This window comes from Pocillopora verrucosa, chromosome 7, assembly GCF_036669915.1.
Source record: "Pocillopora verrucosa isolate sample1 chromosome 7, ASM3666991v2, whole genome shotgun sequence".
Lineage (NCBI taxonomy): Eukaryota > Metazoa > Cnidaria > Anthozoa > Scleractinia > Pocilloporidae > Pocillopora > Pocillopora verrucosa.
This window is the reverse complement of record NC_089318.1, coordinates 22,772,731-22,790,724: the sequence shown is the minus strand read 5'-3', so window position 1 is coordinate 22,790,724 and position 17,994 is coordinate 22,772,731. Positions and strand designations below refer to the sequence as shown.

At 37.5% G+C, this 17,994-nt stretch overlaps 1 protein-coding gene across 1 annotated transcript; it reads right to left on the bottom strand.

Moving 5' to 3' along the window:
• Window positions 1-9,897: 9,897 nt before the first annotated feature.
• Window positions 9,898-17,936, bottom strand: LOC131780078 (NAD-dependent protein deacetylase sirtuin-2). Its single transcript, XM_066170345.1, has 15 exons — window positions 17,809-17,936; window positions 17,240-17,332; window positions 16,256-16,387; window positions 15,498-15,646; window positions 15,020-15,076; window positions 14,756-14,824; window positions 14,101-14,224; window positions 13,530-13,589; window positions 12,934-12,989; window positions 12,160-12,236; window positions 11,749-11,803; window positions 11,594-11,664; window positions 11,202-11,268; window positions 10,746-10,836; window positions 9,898-10,200 (listed from the first exon to the last, which is right to left on the bottom strand). The coding sequence occupies exons 1-15, from the start codon at window positions 17,822-17,824 to the stop codon at window positions 10,121-10,123; spliced, it is 1,197 nt and encodes a 398-aa protein (XP_066026442.1). The 5' UTR covers window positions 17,825-17,936; the 3' UTR covers window positions 9,898-10,120.
• Between the last annotated feature and the right edge of the window lie 58 nt (window positions 17,937-17,994).

Sequence of the window (17,994 nt, the reverse complement as noted above, 5' to 3'; positions counted from 1 at the left end):
TGTAGTGATGAAAATCTCCACTTGCAGCAAACTTATCCGCTTGTTTAAACATATCAGCGTTCAATAACTCACACTCATACTTGTCATCACCTGCCGACACTGTCGCGAAGTTTATAGAGAAGCACTCTTGTTTGTAAGACATTCGAAAGCACATTCATCGAGAGTCGACAGCTCCAACAAAGAAAGGATTGGAGATGCCAGTTTAGAAAAAGGATTTTTAACAAAGTTTGCGAAACTAAATTCAGAATCCTGACGAATAGGATTTTTCCCCATCGCATTGAAAACTTATCGTCAGAACAAGATGACGAACTTCGAACTTAGCTCATATTTGGAGATGGATGTAATGCGTTGACCATTATAGACAAAAAGAGTTGTCAATCTCGCTCGATTGGTCGATTCCTGTAAACTTTTTTTATTTTAGGCTTTTGAGTGCATTTGATAGTTTTTGGCGAGCAATAAACAAACGAAATGGCGACCTTTGTTGCTAAGAATAGTGGTGGGGTGAAAAAGAAGCCAATGATAATCTTAAAAGAGTTTTTTTTTTTTTTCGTTTTAGTTTCAACAAGCGGCGCCAGCGACTGGCAGGCATGCAAGGATTCACACTGAAATAACAGAACAACCTTCGTTTTTCATAAAATTGTAATTTACAATCCTTGAACTTGAAAACAATCCGAAGATTCATTGAAAATATCACTTACTGCGAAGCGCTCGGAGTTTACAGATGTTCAAAAGCTTTTTCTGTTATGGCGTGAGATTGAGGACAAAATTGATCATTACGTTTCGTCGTGTGTTTTTCCTGTGTGAAGCAACAAAAGATGCCGGCGACTGACGAAATTACAAGTTAACACGAAAATCAAATAACACCCTAACAAAACAATTTTAGCTACCGATTTTCAGTGAATTTTTAAAGAACAATTTTCTTTTAAGTTTCAAGACAATTTGAAGATTCAAATACATACAACGTACTAAAATGCGAAAGTTATACACCACAAAATGATAAATAGGCCTGAAATGAAATTCTATCTTGTTATTGATTATACGTTGCCTAGCACGTGACTTAAATCTACCCAGGCGGAGATCCAAAATGACGGTGGCAGGCTTGGCTTAGTTATATCACTCAAAACTCGTTCCCGTTTGTCTCATTTGATAAAGAGGGAATCGTTAATGTTTTCATTAAGACAGTATTGCCTTGATTTTCTAATATTTACAACGAAAGACAGTAAATTTCACTTTTCACCCACATTTACTTCCAACCTTTTCTTTTGAACCAGAAACAAAAATGATAGACGTTTAAAACACATGACATCACCACCTTGTCAAATGTAATAGCATGATCATTTCAATTGTAATGCCTTCTTATCCCAACGTTACTTTGTTTCTTTGCTACATTAGCGAACACTGAACTACTGCTCGTACTCTAGATATGACAATCAACCACAAAATTCCCTAAACCAGATAACATTAAACATAATCCAAAAAATCATGTGTCAATTCACGAGTTTGCTCACAGCATCGTGACTGATCTGTTGCCCAGTACAGTTCAGAAACTCTGAGATTATTCTGAACGCTGTTTCTGCAAGTCACGGCCTTGAAAAATGACTAAACAGGCAGAAACAGAGGATAAAAGGAAGGAAAGTGTGCTTGGGAAACTTAATAATACCAACACCGGAACAAATCCTCTAATATCTAAGCTTCACAAAGCAAGTCTCTAACCATGCGATTTGCCCAATTTTATTTTTCTGTGAAAGACGTGGAGATTTGCATTTCAGCGGCCACAGAACAAAGTGCCATTTATTGTCAATTAGAGAGAAATGAAAATAACATAAAGAAAAAAAAGGTGTTGGAAAATATGCTGATAGAAAACGGAAACAAGAAGAACTTGGACATGTTGGAAAACGTTAAACGAATAATGGTGAAGGGTAAAATTAAACAAAGTATTTCTTTATTTGGTGTTAAACGATGTCAAAAAAGAAAGTATCCATCTTTGTTGCAGTATTCAATTACACGTAATGTTTTTCAAGTAATTCTTCAAGTAATTCTTACTTAAGGCAACACTGGAGTAAAGGAAAAAAATTAGACTTATTCATTATGTTCTGTTCGGTTGAATCACTGCCTGGTAACCTAAAAATGAAAATTGAACGTGATTAATTTTTACCAGTTACATACCGGCGTACAAAACTATAAATAGTAGAAATACCGGTGCTCAGAAAAAAGCCCTCAGTACACAGCTTATGAGGGCAGTATCTGTCAAATTACATGCATCCTTACCTTGAGCCTTAGAAAATTTTCGCCTGCTCTTCACGATATAACAATTTTTTCCCTCATGTCGTTTCTGTGACATAAACAACGAAACCACTCATCTTTCGAAATTTTTCATTGTGATATTCTTTTATGCGAGGGGATACGGTTAATTTTTTTTTGTTACTCAAAAGTGTCAGGTGGTCAGTCAGTCAAATACAAAACCAGAAAGTTTTCAGCAAGATTTTTACGGTGATATTTAGTCAGTCAGTTTGTTAGCCAACGTGTGTTCGGTTGGTCGGTCCATCAAATAGTCGGCGGGTCAGACGTTCTTCACCTGTTTACCAGTGGTCAGCCCGACTGACGGACGTTCTTCGTTAGGGTCGGTCGGTCAATCGGCTGAAATACAAATAGTCACTAGAAGGTATAAGTTTGTATATTAAATTTGGATTCAGGAAGCCGTGAAAGAAACACATTGAGCGTATCAAGTTGTGAATACTCTTTTCTGTCAGTACCTTGTGAGATAGAATACTTACGAGAAAAATGGCCGTGAAAGTATTACCAAAAGCCCCTCAGTTTAAAAGATGGTTTGAAGAAAACACAGCGGACGAGTCTGTTTTGATATCTGCAAAAAATAATACAGGGAGCAAGGCTGAACACAAAGATAACACTGACTACGAAGCTCGACATGTAGACTTTTTGACATGTTTGAAGAGACAGTCAAGACTTTTCAATCCGCAGACAATCAAAGTTAAAGAAATATTTACGGAATCGCTGTGATTAAGCCAACATGACCAAAAAAACGATATGTTCTGTCTTAACCACGGTCTTATTAGCTCATTAAATTTATTAAATCATGTGATAACCCGTGATCTTAGACAACCTTGAACCGATCTCGTCCCTAGAGTCCCTCGTTCATTCGACCAGTGGTCGGAAAGTGCGCGATTCACTAGATTCGGCAAGAGGGAAACCTGGAAACGAGATTGTATTGACGCAAAGTGAGACCTTTGCTACTTCTCCCACCGGACAATCAACTTGAATTTTTTGCGTGAGACAAAGAGAAGAAACGATGGTATAACGTGCACAAGGGTGGAAAGCACAACGATTATTTGAATGTGGCTGTTTGTATGATTATTTTGTCTTAGTTAAAACGATACACATTTTCTCTACTCGTACATCTCACCGATTCATCAATAGCTTGTAAAATTCCGTCGCCCATTTCGGGAACGCAGTTTGCTTCTTCTCTGTGTAACAGCATGAACTGCGACCACAAACTTTTCGCTTTTCACTTCCTCTTCAGTGAATTCCTGAACGAACCTGAAAAGGAGGCTCAAGGATTTAGCACGAGGGGAGCTGGTAAAGAATCTTAGCAGCTGATTAAAAAGTTGAGATTGATATCTCGTTATAATTTAATAGTAGCCTTTTTATTAAGTTTTTAATACCAAAACTGAAGAAACCACAATGGCCACATAATAAATGAAAACAGTAAAAGCCACAAGTAAGAACTCAAAGGGAAAAACAAGCAAACTGCCTGAATCACTGTCAAATAGAGTGACCGAGTCGCGGGATTGGTCTTAATTTGGCATCTGATTGTTTTAGAAAGTAGCGCGAGTTTTCTGAACCAAATATTGAGCGAAAAGAGGTTAAAAACCGATCCGGCCCGGATAACTCTAGGCAGTCAGTTGAAAATCGCTTCAAAATCGTGAGCTTGCAGCTCTTCTACATCAAAGTAAATGTTATCGCTTTCTTTATGTGATAATCAGTATATCGTACCTTTACCCCAAACCTCAAAGAACGACGATACAAGAGAAGATATGCAGCTAATAGAACGATGACGTAGCTGAATTAAGCCGGGTTTTGGGGGGGGGGGGGAGGAAAAAATCGAAAGAAATTGTGGTGCACCGTCGGTTAGGGGTATTATAAGAGCGACAGACTCTAAACGAAGCTCAGCTTACAAACTCTTTACGGTGGCCAATTCACATTATCAGCTCAGTTGATAAACTGAACCAAATCATCTGATGATGTAGTTGTACAGAACTCTGTGTTTCTCTCATTGGCTGTCATTTGTACGCAAAGATAGATCTGCGTACCCTTGAGTCATCAGCTGGGAATGCTTCTGAAATCCATTATGTAAGTCGCCATTGAATTAATGAGGAAATTGAAAAATTAAAACGCTTACAATAACAGACGGGCCATTATTTCATTGTATTCCTTCCTCCCTGTGAAATCTCTTTTACTGGGAATCTTCGAGGGATTCACAACGATTATATCTTCTCCATCTTTAGTTCTTGCGTCTGATGAAAGAAATTTTGAAAGTATGAGACTTGATATATAGTGGTAAACACCGCGTAGATTTCGGATTTCGATCCTCTCTAAACCTGAAACAAAAAGTTTGGGAGGGGGGGAGGGGGTGGTGAGGGATGGAGCTGTCCAAAGCCTGGTAGGAAACTTTTCTTATGTACAAGCTCTTAAAGCTTGCACATCAAAAATTCATTCCCGGATGTAGAGACCTCTGAAAGAAAGGACCTCAGTAAAGCGTAAGTTTGCACAATTGATTGTTACCTTTGAGGGAAATAAATCCTTTTAGAGATGACAGCCTGTCTTCGTCTCCTATCTGCCTTCGTTCCTTCTGAAGTGGATTTTCGCTGTTTTCGAATGTAGATCCCTCTAAAAGTGAATACAGCAGTTTTTTTTACACGAAAAAGTAAGGGAATTAACAGTTGGTAATAAAGTTTAACTTCTTCAGAAGATTTCTCGGTTTCAAGTAAGATAGATAGTTGATAAACTTAACGCTCCAGTGTTCTTCCTGTTGGAATTTTTCCCTACATGTCCCCTGTGGAGGTCTATCACAACTTTTGTGCTTACGCGTTTCTGTCAGACGCGTCTCCATTAAAAAAGCTGCCAAGCTTGGTGCATATCGTCAATCAAGCAAAAAAGAGCAATATACAGAGAGCTTGACGCCATTGACACTTAAACCAACATTATACTTGTATGTTAACATCCTCGGCGGCGTAGGAAAACTTGGATAACCCAGTCACGAAGGTTTCAGTGCTGAATATTATAGACTGAGAGGATGACGCAAGTTTTCCAATACAGTCATAGACTGCGGTGAAAAAAAAACCAACTAGATACCAGACTGGTATATACCAGACTTATATTTTCGAACAACTGCTTTGATTGCAATTAAATCACATTCAATAATTTAAGGTTCTCACCAAAAGATATCCCGACATTAGTTACCTTGATTGAAGTTAAGGTTTGCAACTTCAGCTGTCGATTTTTCCCAAGGTCAGCGGTTTCCTCGATCCGTTAGTTTCATTCTCCTTCCTCCAAATGCTAATGATTTCCTCCTCTTCTTTAAAGCAACCATTTTTTCTGACCACGCCTCAGGGACGCTCTTTTGACTGGCATCTTTGGAGTCCTCTGTGCATCATATGATGCATTTACAGACGCCACTTCCAATTGGTCAGTCTGGAAAGAGGAAGTTTCCATGCTAGGCTCTTCTGTATTTGAATGGGTTGACTCGAGAGCTGTGGAAGCCATTCCGTCAGAACATAATTTGTCAACATTCTCCGAATCGTTATCATTTCCTTCTGGGATTGTGATCTGTGAAGAGAAAAGTTGGTATTCTCTCATCAAATTCTGTCATAGTTGTGATTAATTTGTAACAGGACTTCGCATAGACCAATTCGCGGACGTACGATTTTGTTAATCACTCGTATGATTACAGACCGAATTGAACTCCACTCGGTTCTGTTACCATTATTAATTTTTATCAAAAGACAAATAGACGAGTTATGTCTTCAAAAGACCACAGGAGTGTTGTTAAAGAATGCATTATCTTTTGGGATTTAAAGCGCACTCAAACAAGGATTTTTCTCAACGGAAAAAAAAAATCTGTATCATCCTATAAAATTAATGCTCTTTCAAATCGTTTTCGTTGATTTGTGAGACCGGAAGTAAACAACGTGCTCTTAGAAATCCCATTGGTCCTACTTCGCCATTGGTGTCTACCAGGAAAAAAAACAGCCAGAATTTCAACGAGGTATGCCTCGCAGGCATCCCACAAGAAAGGGGATCTTGAGTCAGTTTACCTTCTCGTTCGATAATGCATCATTACAGGGCATTGCAGTGGTATCAAGTTTAATCGTGTCATCGTTCGGTTCATCCACCCAGCTCGCGTATCGGAGATAATTCTCATGGCAACCGATACGAACACAGACATCTCGGACGATTTTTTTACAGCCATTTGCCAGAGAGGATCTTCTACTCTTCTTGACCATGGCATCATTTTCTGAGAGCCAGACAAAACACTGCTATCGTTAGCCTTTTTTAGATGAGCCTGGATTGAAAAAGATGAATGATCGTCTAGATATTCAAAAGAGATATATCTACATGCGTGTCATAGGTTGAATTCCTGCCAGTTAGCTGATTCTCCTCGTTCATTAAGGCGCTAATGTCTTTTTCGATCTCGTTTACAGTTAATACCGTCTGCTCCTCGCCTGAAATCTCTTCAAAAAGTCTTTTGCAATCTCCTGAAGACAAGGCAGAGTGACTTTGGTCATGTTCATGCGGGGATTCTTTCCGGTAGGGAGAGGCAGAGTGCGTTATTCCATCCCCACATTCTTTTAAAGACTTTTAAGCATGTATCTTACTTGATATCTCCATCAAAGCTTTCCCGTCCAAGACCGAGTACGCGCTGGAAAGTTTGGTTTCTTCGACTAAGTTTAGAGAAGAAACCCGCTTGGAACAGAATTTTCAGTTGTCTTTTCGCTTTGTACTGTTTTCTCTTCCACAGCAGGTGACGTTTGCTGACGAGGTTCTTGCCCTGCATCAGTTGTGGCAAACTGGATAGGAAAGTTTCTCGGAAGCACTGGGTCTCGTGTTTGAAAACTGCATCTTAAGTGGAGAACAAAAAAATGAAATTACCAAAAACATTTTGCGCTGAAGTTCAGGTCTATTATAATAACATCAAGCTTTTAAACACTGCAAGTTAATATGGCCGCTTTGGATAAATTCCCCTACTCTTAAATTCTAACACTTGAGTCTCAGCGATCAAATAATTTGTTCTGAGGTTTGAGTTGTGATCAACTTTTATCTATTTCTGCTCGACTGACTGGTCTCTCAGTCAAATGGTTTTTTGAATTTTCCAATCATTTTTTCAAGCGGCGACTTTGCTCTCCCCTGGCTGCTCTCGGCCTCTCCATCTTCGCCGATCTGAATCAGTTGCAGATAATCCTTTGTGGTTTTCTGCGCTTGATGCTATCTTCATAAGTTATGTTGTCGATCTGTTAATGAATGATGCTGATGATAGCTATGATAGTTACAACTCAGGGACCGCGCAGCAAGTTTTTGAGTGGAGGGAGGGGGGGTCTATTTTTGGCTCCGTTATTTTTGTCAAATTATTTTTTGTTTAATTTATTTTTACTTTTGCAAAAAAGTAGGGGGGGGGGGCTAAAGCCCCTCCCTCTGGGCGGTTCCTGCAACTGGCGTTTGACTAAATAAATAACATTTTAAAACAAGCAGGCAAAACCTCCAAGTATTTAAACTCAACCTACTTTCTTCCCAGATCGCACAAGCTCTATGATGCGTTCAACGTTCTCTTTAATTTTTTGACCCTGATCCTGCGCGTTCAATCCAAAACACTGCTCTTTTTTGCCTTCAGTCCGTTCTGGAGAAAAGTCACTGAGTTTTTCTTTATCGCTTGATCGTTGCGATTGTTTGCTCGGGTCAGAAAGATTCAAAGACTCTTTCACAGCTCGCACTCTCTCCATGACAGCCTTGCAATGCAACTGAACAGTTTCAAAAAATTCTGCTCTGTTCTCATGATGCAATTCCATAAGATTGACTGGAATACTCGGACAGTTTGAAGTACCTGCCTCCTCTGGTTCTTTTGCAGCCGATGATGGCTCGCTGACGTTACAATCAATGTTATCAAACTGTGCAAAGAACGAAATCAGAAACAGAGAGGAAAGTTGGGTTAAATCTCCAATTTCATGCTTGAAGTCTAGATTTTGTTGGATAAAAAGGCGAATTAAGTGCATTCTTATGAACGACAGTGAGGTAACTCCGATTGATAGGAGAGGGTTTTCATTTAGTTGTGGTACTGATGTTCAGAGATGGGTTTTTTTTAAAGATTACATTTTTATAAAAATCCTGAACGATGAATAGAACAAGAAGCCCCTAATTCATCTTACCTACCTCCATAGTTTCAAGTTGACGCCACGTGGAAATGTATTTCTGTTGTTACTGTTCAGTCTCAAACGAATCAACTCTCCTCCGTCTTGACCGTAACCGCCTTAGTTTCGTAACAATCCAAAACGAATAGAATTCTTCAGCGCGCGCAACACCGTTATATCTGTTTTCAGTGGCAGAAATGCCTTTTTAACAGGTCAATCTATAGTCAGTCTAAAATATGAGATGCAAGTTACGCCCTCCATTATCTTAAGGCTAAATTATTATCTTCAAGTTAATTAAATTACTTCTGTTTAACTTACCATCAGGGCCTCACTCGCTAGATCTAAACAGTTTCTTCTGAAGGAATTTCCATAAACAGCCACTCACCCGGGCTTAAAATAACTGTTTTACTAACTTTCAAAGCAGATCGAAAATGATGCTCTGGGAAATCACTTCTCGCGTTTCTTCATTTTAAGTATAGCTTTTAATTGTGTTTAATGCGCTGTATCCTATGTTTGGTTTATAGCCGACTCCTGCAGGTGGCCAGACCCCAAAGCCTGTTTCGCGGTCTGCGGCATAACGCTTCTGCTAGGGGCCTGGTAACAGCATGTTTTGTATTCTAAAGGTCTGAAGTTTAATAATTTCCACCTCTCTGCCGTCACGTTCCTGGAAGTTTTCTCTCATCCCAATAAGTAACAGAGATACCAAGATTGAAAAGTTAACAGGAGAGCAAGTTCCCGTTCACACAGTTTTCCTCCGTCCTCCTCACTTTTGAGGAACAACACGATTTCGTTGTTTTCTTGATCGTGAGATTTAGTCTAAAAAATTAAAGCTTAATATAATTTATCCACAATTAGACGTCAAGTTAACTCCAATTATTTAAGTCGATAACACAGGATTTTTATAAAATTGTAGATTAGCATACCATGTAAAAGTACCTACAGCCTGCGCATAAAGGAAATTAATATAAATTTTTGCAGTTACGTATTCGAGTCGATAGATTGTCGTTGCACCCGTTGTATGATGTGGATTTCGAAGTAAAGCATTTTTATTGCTGGCATTTGGTTTTGCCTGTTATTAGGTGCAGCAAAATTAGAGTTTCAACTCCAAACAGGAGAATTCTCGATTTCTTGCCGTGTCACCATGGGCGGAGTCCTAACTTAGCTGCTCGAAGGGCCGAGAGGATGATGCTTTATGCAGTGGATAGATCCCCTCCAGGTGGATAGTAAGAGTATTTTTATGTGCGCATTTGTCTTCTGTAAATTGTGATTCATCCTCTAGAACCGATGATTATCGTGTAACACCCTTAGGGCAACTGCGACAATTTTGATAGTCCTAAGAAGAGACAAACCAAACAGCCTCTTACATGAATAAAGGGGTAAGTTTCTAAAGAAACTGTGGTGCTGCGTCGGTGTCAGCTTTTTTACCCTTTACGGTGGCTAATTTACGTTTTCAACTCAGTTGTTAACACTAAAGTAGCCTCTTACATGAGTTTATTTGTCTTTACTGAAGTAATACACATATTTGAATTCAAATTCTGTGATCGAGAAATATTAAGTTAAAAAAATTCCCAGACACTGGTTACCAGCCATTTATAACACATTGAAATAGAAAGAATTCATTGCCTAAATAAACCGTTCAATTAAAATTATTGAAACAAAAAATTTTTCAGAAATTTTTACAGCTTTGGGACTTCATTATTATTTTAAAGGTTGCTGGCTTCTTTGTTCTGTTTCTCTGCTTCACTGCCTTCGTTTGACGAATTGCCAACTTCTTTATTCCCACCTAGGAAGAACGGAAAAGTGAAACAGGTCATCTTGGTAAATAAGGAGAAATGTTTCGAAATTTAACGGGTGGATCGATGTTGGAAACTAGAATTACTCTACACAAAAAAAATACATGGAATTTATCATATTCATGATGCATGCTGAAAAAAGGATTTGATATTCAAAGGATGACTGCCTTCGAAGGAATTACTGAGAAAAGGCCTTAAAAGGAAAAGAAAACTAACTTTTAAACAGGGCTTGGAGCTGTACCTTAATATATCGGCTCTACTGGTAGTTGAGTTTACAATTCACATATTGAAAGCGAGGCAAATATTAGTGGATTCTTTGTTTCCCGTCATTGAAGGAACTACACAATATGTCACAAATAACGTTTAAAATAAATCATATCTGAGAACATTCATTCTCATTGAACTCTTCTCTTAGAGCTACGTTGAAAGAAGAACATGGTTCCCAAGAAGTTCAACTGGCGAAACCTTCTTTCGCGACGAATTTTTCTGCTTTCAAAGTGCACGTCAAAATTAGCCAGTATCAAAAGTTACGAACCTTTTTCCTCGGAACCGCTCGGTTTCTTTGCTTCAGCATTAGCTTCATCGATCCTTTTATGTTCTGCCTTGACATAATTTAATAGCTCATCCTGGTAAGAAATCAAGAAAATATATCTTAAAGGAATCTTCAAATGTCACATGAAGTTGAAAATCGCTTCAAGTTCCAATGAACAGAGAAATACAATTTTTGGTGGGTTGTTTCCCCATACACTTGTCAAATACGAAGTTCTGATTCCAATGCACCAGTTAACTTGTTTGGGTGACTTGTTTAGCTGGCGTTCTTGTGTATGCCTAAAAGAGTTGAGCAGCGACGCCAAGAGCGGTTTGGAACGGAAACATAAGAGAAGATTATTTGTTCGTTCTCAATTTCAAAAAAGAGAAAAAGGTCACTACGTAGCAACACCAACGTGACTAGTAACATTGCGTGACTGGTTATTGTCACAAGTGCAGTTACCTTCCATCCCAGTAACTCAGCCAAAGCAACACAACCATCATCTGTGGTACCTTGCCACATGACATCCCTACAAGGAAAAATGCAGTAATCACGCGAATGGTATATTCCAAGTAAAATGTCTCAATTCTGTCAGTCAAAAGAGAGCAACTCCTTATTTGTGCATCGGTCCAAATAAATTATAGACAAACGCAAAAAGACTGTTAGAGGTCTTTGCCGAGGAAAATGTTGTCGTGACAGGCAAGGGAATATCAACTGATATTCTCTTGTGGCAGGTTAATTGGTGGAAAAATACAGCCGGCAGAAAATTTCACCTGGATAAGGCGCCTAGATAAGCAATATTTTCCAAAACGTCTTGTTGATTGTGAAACAAGAAATATCCTTCTTGCTCTTACCGATAATTGTCGTCACTATCAAACTGGAAACCACTGGCTGGCCCGCCCATTAATAGGCTGAAGAAGTCAGGCTGGAATAGCAAAGGTACAGTGAGCTTTTGTACTGAACGTGTGAGGGTTAGTTTGCGCTAAAAAAGGATCTAAATAGCTCACACCTGATTTCCACATTTCTCTTTATTTATTAACAATCTCGGAGTTGTTGCAGGAACTCTGCAGAACACAAAAAAATTTTGAGGTTATAGAGTATTATCTGACAGTGTCCCTTCACGATCATTCTGTACAATAACTTGCAACGCTAACCTTAATAAATAACTCAATGGGTTGCTTTTTTTAATCCGCTCTGCACCTCTCCCCTTCTTTTCTTTTCTTGGCTATGATAAATGCCATATATATTTTCATTTTTTTTTTATGGGGGGGGGGGGGGAAGGGGGGCGTGATACTGAGAAGAAGTATTACCTTACAAAGTTTACCTAATACACTACTTAATTAATCATTAATCATTAAAGTTTATCCACAACTCATGCTCTTGCATTATTTTAACCCATACACTCCTAACTGATTCTTACCTGTCTACTAGGGAACAAAATGGCTGCACAACCAGTGAAGTACCCATCACTATTAACAGGTCACATTTTGGCATATCCTGGCAAACAAGGCTTTAAGATGTTTACAAGTGTTTTGAAAAAAAAAATGTCTTGTGAATAATTAACAAGAGTGTTCATACATGTGTCTTGCAAAATCAAGGCAACATTCTGGCTTCAATTTAAGCCTTCATACTTCCCACTGATCTTGTCATATCTTAAATTAATTAGTCGACTGCCAAAACTTAAATAATTTTGAAATAGTCATAATTCATTCAGTGAAAAATTTGTATAAATTCACTTATTTCAGACAAAATTTATCCTGTCTGTCATAAAAAACAATACATTAATATGCAGCCGACCCAAAAAGCCTCCTAAGAATTGCAAAAAGTATTTCAAATCAGTGATCACTGAGATTTTGTTTTTCATACAAGTTAATTCTCCTATCTCATGTTATACACACAGTAAAGGGGTAAGTTTGTAAAGAAACTGTGGTGCTGAGTCGCTGGGAGAGTATAACATGATATATTAGTATTATCAATTGAGTTGATCACGTAAATTGGCCACTATAAAGAGTTACAAAGCTGACGTTTCGAGCATTAGCCCTTCATCAGAGTGAATGACAAAGGGCTACATTAGAAAACAGCTTTGTAACTCTTTACGGTGGCCAATTTACATGATCAACTCAATTGATAACACTAAATTATCATGTTATACATGTAGATAACTACAAACATTGAAAAACTTGTTATTAATTACCTGAGGAACACATCTGTGAAACACAGGTGGTAAGGATTCACCAAAAAACACTATGTCTGAAACAGAAAGAGAAGCAGAATTATTGTAATGTCCTGACCAAAACAACCTCTAATTCCAAATTTCAAAAAATTACTATCATTCTTACTCTATTTACAGTCAATATGTTTCTAACAAACAACCTATCTCTTTTATTGATCTTTCATTACATTGGACTTTCATTATGTTAAGCACAGAGGCAGCAGAGTAATTTAAAATGGGCAAGGCTTAATGGAAAACAACCCAAATGTGTACTGTTACTGATACTTTCTAAGATGACCCCTGCTTTGGTTGGCATTAGCAAACCTCTCTGCCAGTCACCCCATGATTTAATTTTTGATTTGTGGGTTTGTTCAAATAATTAGTCTTCTTATGTACTTTGTGAGAAGATCATGTGACTAATGTTTCACCAAACAAAATATGCTAACATTACTAATACTTAAAAAAAAAAAAAGAAAGAAAAAAAAGGGGCTTTTCTTTGTCGCAGCAAGCATATATCACAGCTGAAAAAATCTACCTTTAAGATTAATTTATTATAAACAGTTCTATTTTCTTCAAACCTGGTTTTACAACTCCTTTGCAATCAGGGCAAGTAGGTATTTTGTCTGCAAATACTTCATCTGAAAAAAAAAACACACACACACATAAAAGGAGGCATTAAGCTGTGAAGGGATACCATGCCTAAAAAAGTGGTCAGCCTTTTCTAAGTCTGAGAGGAATTAACTGAAAGAGACCCTACTCAAGTTGTTGTAAGTAAAAGTAACAATATTCAACTGAATAAATATTCTGTTTAAAAATTTGTGATATGCATCCTTCCATGTACTTTTTCAGATCCAGTAAATACAGAGGAATTTTTAACATGCAAAACAAACAAGGCGTGTGTAATATATTTCACATATAGAAGTAGATTTAGAAGTAGAGAGAAGAACATACGTTTAAGAAAGTGTTAAAAATGATTATGTCTCTTACTTGGTCTTTACAGATCTCATTTTACAGTTTGCTTTTTTATGGCTTTTTAGTTCAGCTTTAAAGTAGGAGAAACATATAGAGCCAGTGGTTAAATATAAATTGATGTCTTTTTATAACCAAATTATCAATAAATAATTTTATTGCATGATCAGACCCATGTACCTCTGACCCATTCATGAGAATATTCTTTTACACAATCCAAACAGTGCGCTGTGTGAAAAGATCCATGTGCTTCGACAAGTTTCTCTTGTGGGATGCCTGCCACTCGTTCTAGAGTGTCAATATTCTGTTAAGGAAATTAATCAGGAGAAAACATTTCTCTAAGAAAAATAATGCAAGATTTTCTTTTGAAGTGTCACCTCATTCACAATGTGGCACCTCATACTAAATCAGAGTAGCAATGTGTCGCAGATATTACAAGCTAAGTTTATCTTGGAATCCTTAATTTTTGTTAAAGCATCTTTTCCATTGTTTTGCATTAACTGAGAATATTTCAATAATGCTGACATAAACTGAAAGCTTCTTGCTGTTAAACAAGTAATAAGATGTATGCCTGTGACTGAAAGTTTTGCCACTTCTACTGGACGAGAAGTTTTTCAAACTACCGGTAGGTAAAGTGGACCTCCAACCTCTTCCTGTCAACCCTTTCACTGCAGCTTAGTGAAGACAGGAACAGTGAGAATATTTAGTTGTAACATCTGGGAATTGTCTCGTCCAAGTACACAATAAATACCAGCATGAGCTTGACTTACTGTAGACATGTTGGTCTGCATGGTCATTAAATTTTAATATACAGAATGACAAATGCAATTCTTACCTGAGTGTAATTACGTAGCAGCAACTCCTTGTCACTTAATAACTTGATAAAATAGTGTGAAATTGTTGGCTAAGAAGAAATAATCAAAAACATATTTAAATTTTAACATTTGGTTTTCGATCATCACCACTATTGACATTTTTCTCTTACTCTGTTCATCATGTGATTTAAATATTAGCAATAAACCAAAAAAATAGCCGTAGACTTATTCAATAGTAACTGAGTAAAATACATTTTGAAACTGTACTGATGTCATCTGCTTACTTTAAATGATCCAGGGTACAGCTCTTTAGCCAGCATAAAGAATGGCTCTGGATTTGACTGTTGATTGAATAGAACCATGCTCTTGAAAATGATACATAACTGTTACTGCACAATAAATGCAAATCCTTAAACACCTACAGGTGATAAACATGTCATTTCTCCTTGCAATTCAAGTACAATATCTGGCTGACATGTTTTAGAAACTGAGAGGTTGATCATCTGGAAGGTGTTATCTTGATGTAAGACCAAATTCTCCAATCTAGCTCCCAAGGAATGTAAAGTCAGAAGGGAGAATTACTGATTGAATCTTGGGAGTGAAAGGGTAAATGGCTATATCATGGTCAGCACATAGCAAGGGGCTCACACTCTTTCTTGCTCAGTAATTATCAGTCTAAAAAATCAGTAGTTTAAGAATATCTTCAAATTTTACATTCTCAATGGACACCTGTGTGCCTTTATTCAGACTTACATAACTTACCTGGAAGAAGTTTATTTCAAATACCGCCTGGGGGTGGGGTAGGTCATATTTTTGCAGGTTGTCATAGAGACCAGTACCAGGAGATCTAAAGTCTGGAATCCCTGCAGCAGTTGAGATACCTGCACCAGTCATTACAATTATATTTTTACCTGCAAAAGAAAAGTATTCCTGTTTAACCCTTCACATCCTAACATCAGTATGCATATTCTCAATACTGTTCTCTATACATTTCCTAATGTGCTGGCAAGGAGAATTTGTTTAACAATCAAGAGTTTCTTCAGTTGATTATCATTTCCTTTATTCTCATAACCTTAGTGTTTGATTCAGAGGTGATATTGAAAGGAGAAATTGGATGCTGGTCACTCAGGGATTAAATGGTTAAGGTAATATCATACATCCCAGAGCAAAATCTGTGGTACTTAAAAATACTGTGCCATAATCTGTTTAGTAACCGCTGAGAGATGAGAGACTATCAAATCAAAGTTTTAGAAGTCAAATCATGCATATAGCAAAAAATAATCCTTGTCAGAAGGTTCTCCAGTTATTTCTTTTCAAGGAACTTCAGAATAACTGACCATGCCCATAGCAATTTACAGATTTTATGAAAAAAAAAAAAAATAGGAGAACTGACAAAGAACTTGGCAGACCAAAAACCATGGCAGGGGTGTTGATTTAAAAGCAAAATGTAAGCTTGAAAGTACTGTGATCCACTTGGTCTACAATATATTCGAATGCAAGTTAATATTTTTTGTACTTACATTTCCCTTTCTTGATATAATTTGCAACTCCTTCAAATGTGACTTCCTCTAATAATTGTTCTGGTTTTTCTTTTTCCACTCCCTCACTGGCGGTTGGTGGTTTTAACTGGGCCAGTAACCGTTGAAGAAAATCTAAGGATTTTATTAGCAAGCAAACAGCAATACTTGAATCATTTCTTTAGTGACAATTGCTGATCATGGAAGCTGGTAGAAAGTTTATTTTTGAAACCAGAAAAAATTATAGTATAATCAGATTGAACTGACTATTGGTACAGATGTTGGAGTTGGTCTTATCTAGGCTCAATGGAATGCTCCATCAGTTTCAGTTTTGATCACAAGGCACCTTTATATCAAACTGAAAGTTTTCATACCCAAAGGTATAACTACAGTTATCTTTTTATCCATGGCTGCTAGTCTGATTGGCCACAGACTGTATGATAGTTCATGCAGCCAAGTATAGCTAAAGGACCTGGTGAACCATAAGGTGATAAAAGACAAACATTCTTTACTTAATATCCGGCACAGTATTGAGGGTGAGAGATAAGGAAATGGGGTGTGTAACATCCAATCATTATGGTAAATTTTTTCTGTTTTCGACACAGGTCTAGTTCAGTGAGGGGTAAAATGAAGCAAATCCTTCATCTGTTATGATTGGTTACCTTATTTTGCCTAATTTTTTTCCCAACATAGTTCCTGCAAAAATGGGCATGATGTTGGTGTACATTAAACTCATCCTAGGTTATCACATAATGATCAGTATTCAACAAAAAATTTTACAAGTGACTTTGTCAAACATTTAGCTTTGTGTCCTACGTTGAATCAGTCAAATACATAATGTTTACAGATTTATGTAGGTGGTATGTGTGATTGCTGATATGCTAATTACAGTACATGTGTACATTACTGAGTGCTTGTGTGAAGGTGCTAATTGCATCAGTTGTGTAACAGTTTTCTATATTAGTTACCTAAATGTAAAATACTCACTCAAATCACTCTCATCTTCCTGCTTGTCTTCTTCTTTCCCTCCAGTAGCTCCACTGCCATCATCATCTGGCTTCTCAGTTGGAGGAGGAGTATCTGAAGACATTAACTTACAAATTAAAAATCTCTATCTAAGAATGCAATTTGCAAGTGAAATAATCGTAACAAAATATAATTTATCGTCAACTTCTCAAATTGAGCGTGATAACCCACACTAGACACTTAGCCGACATAATTGGAAAGGTACTTTGTTGGCTATCTGGTGGACTTAGGAAAGAGAACTATACAAACAAATTACTTAACCACCACTAATTTTAAAACAAACTCAGGTAATATTCGAAATATGATGTGTGATGAGGCTCACTGCAAGAAGTATATAATTTATCCGGGAAATAATTTCAGCGAAAAAGACATTTTTTCATTCATTCTGAGCTCCAGAAGAACCCAAGCTTCAAAAACTACCTGACATAATTCATCATGTGGGGATCGGAGAGAGATACGAATCGAACAGGGCTTGCTTCCTCGCAACGATAGCGTATTTTAAAACGCTTGATACGCTTAACAGCACTCACCTTCGTTCGCAGACATATGGGACTTTATATATAAAGAGTTCACTATAACTTGACGACCACTAAAATCAAGATCGCTAAAAATTCCGATATACTTCCTTGAGCTTTTTTGTTGTGAATATTTGGTCAAATACAGCAAGGCGTTCAAAAGCCCCTAGCTTTTACCGACCGCGTAAAGGCCTGGAGCCT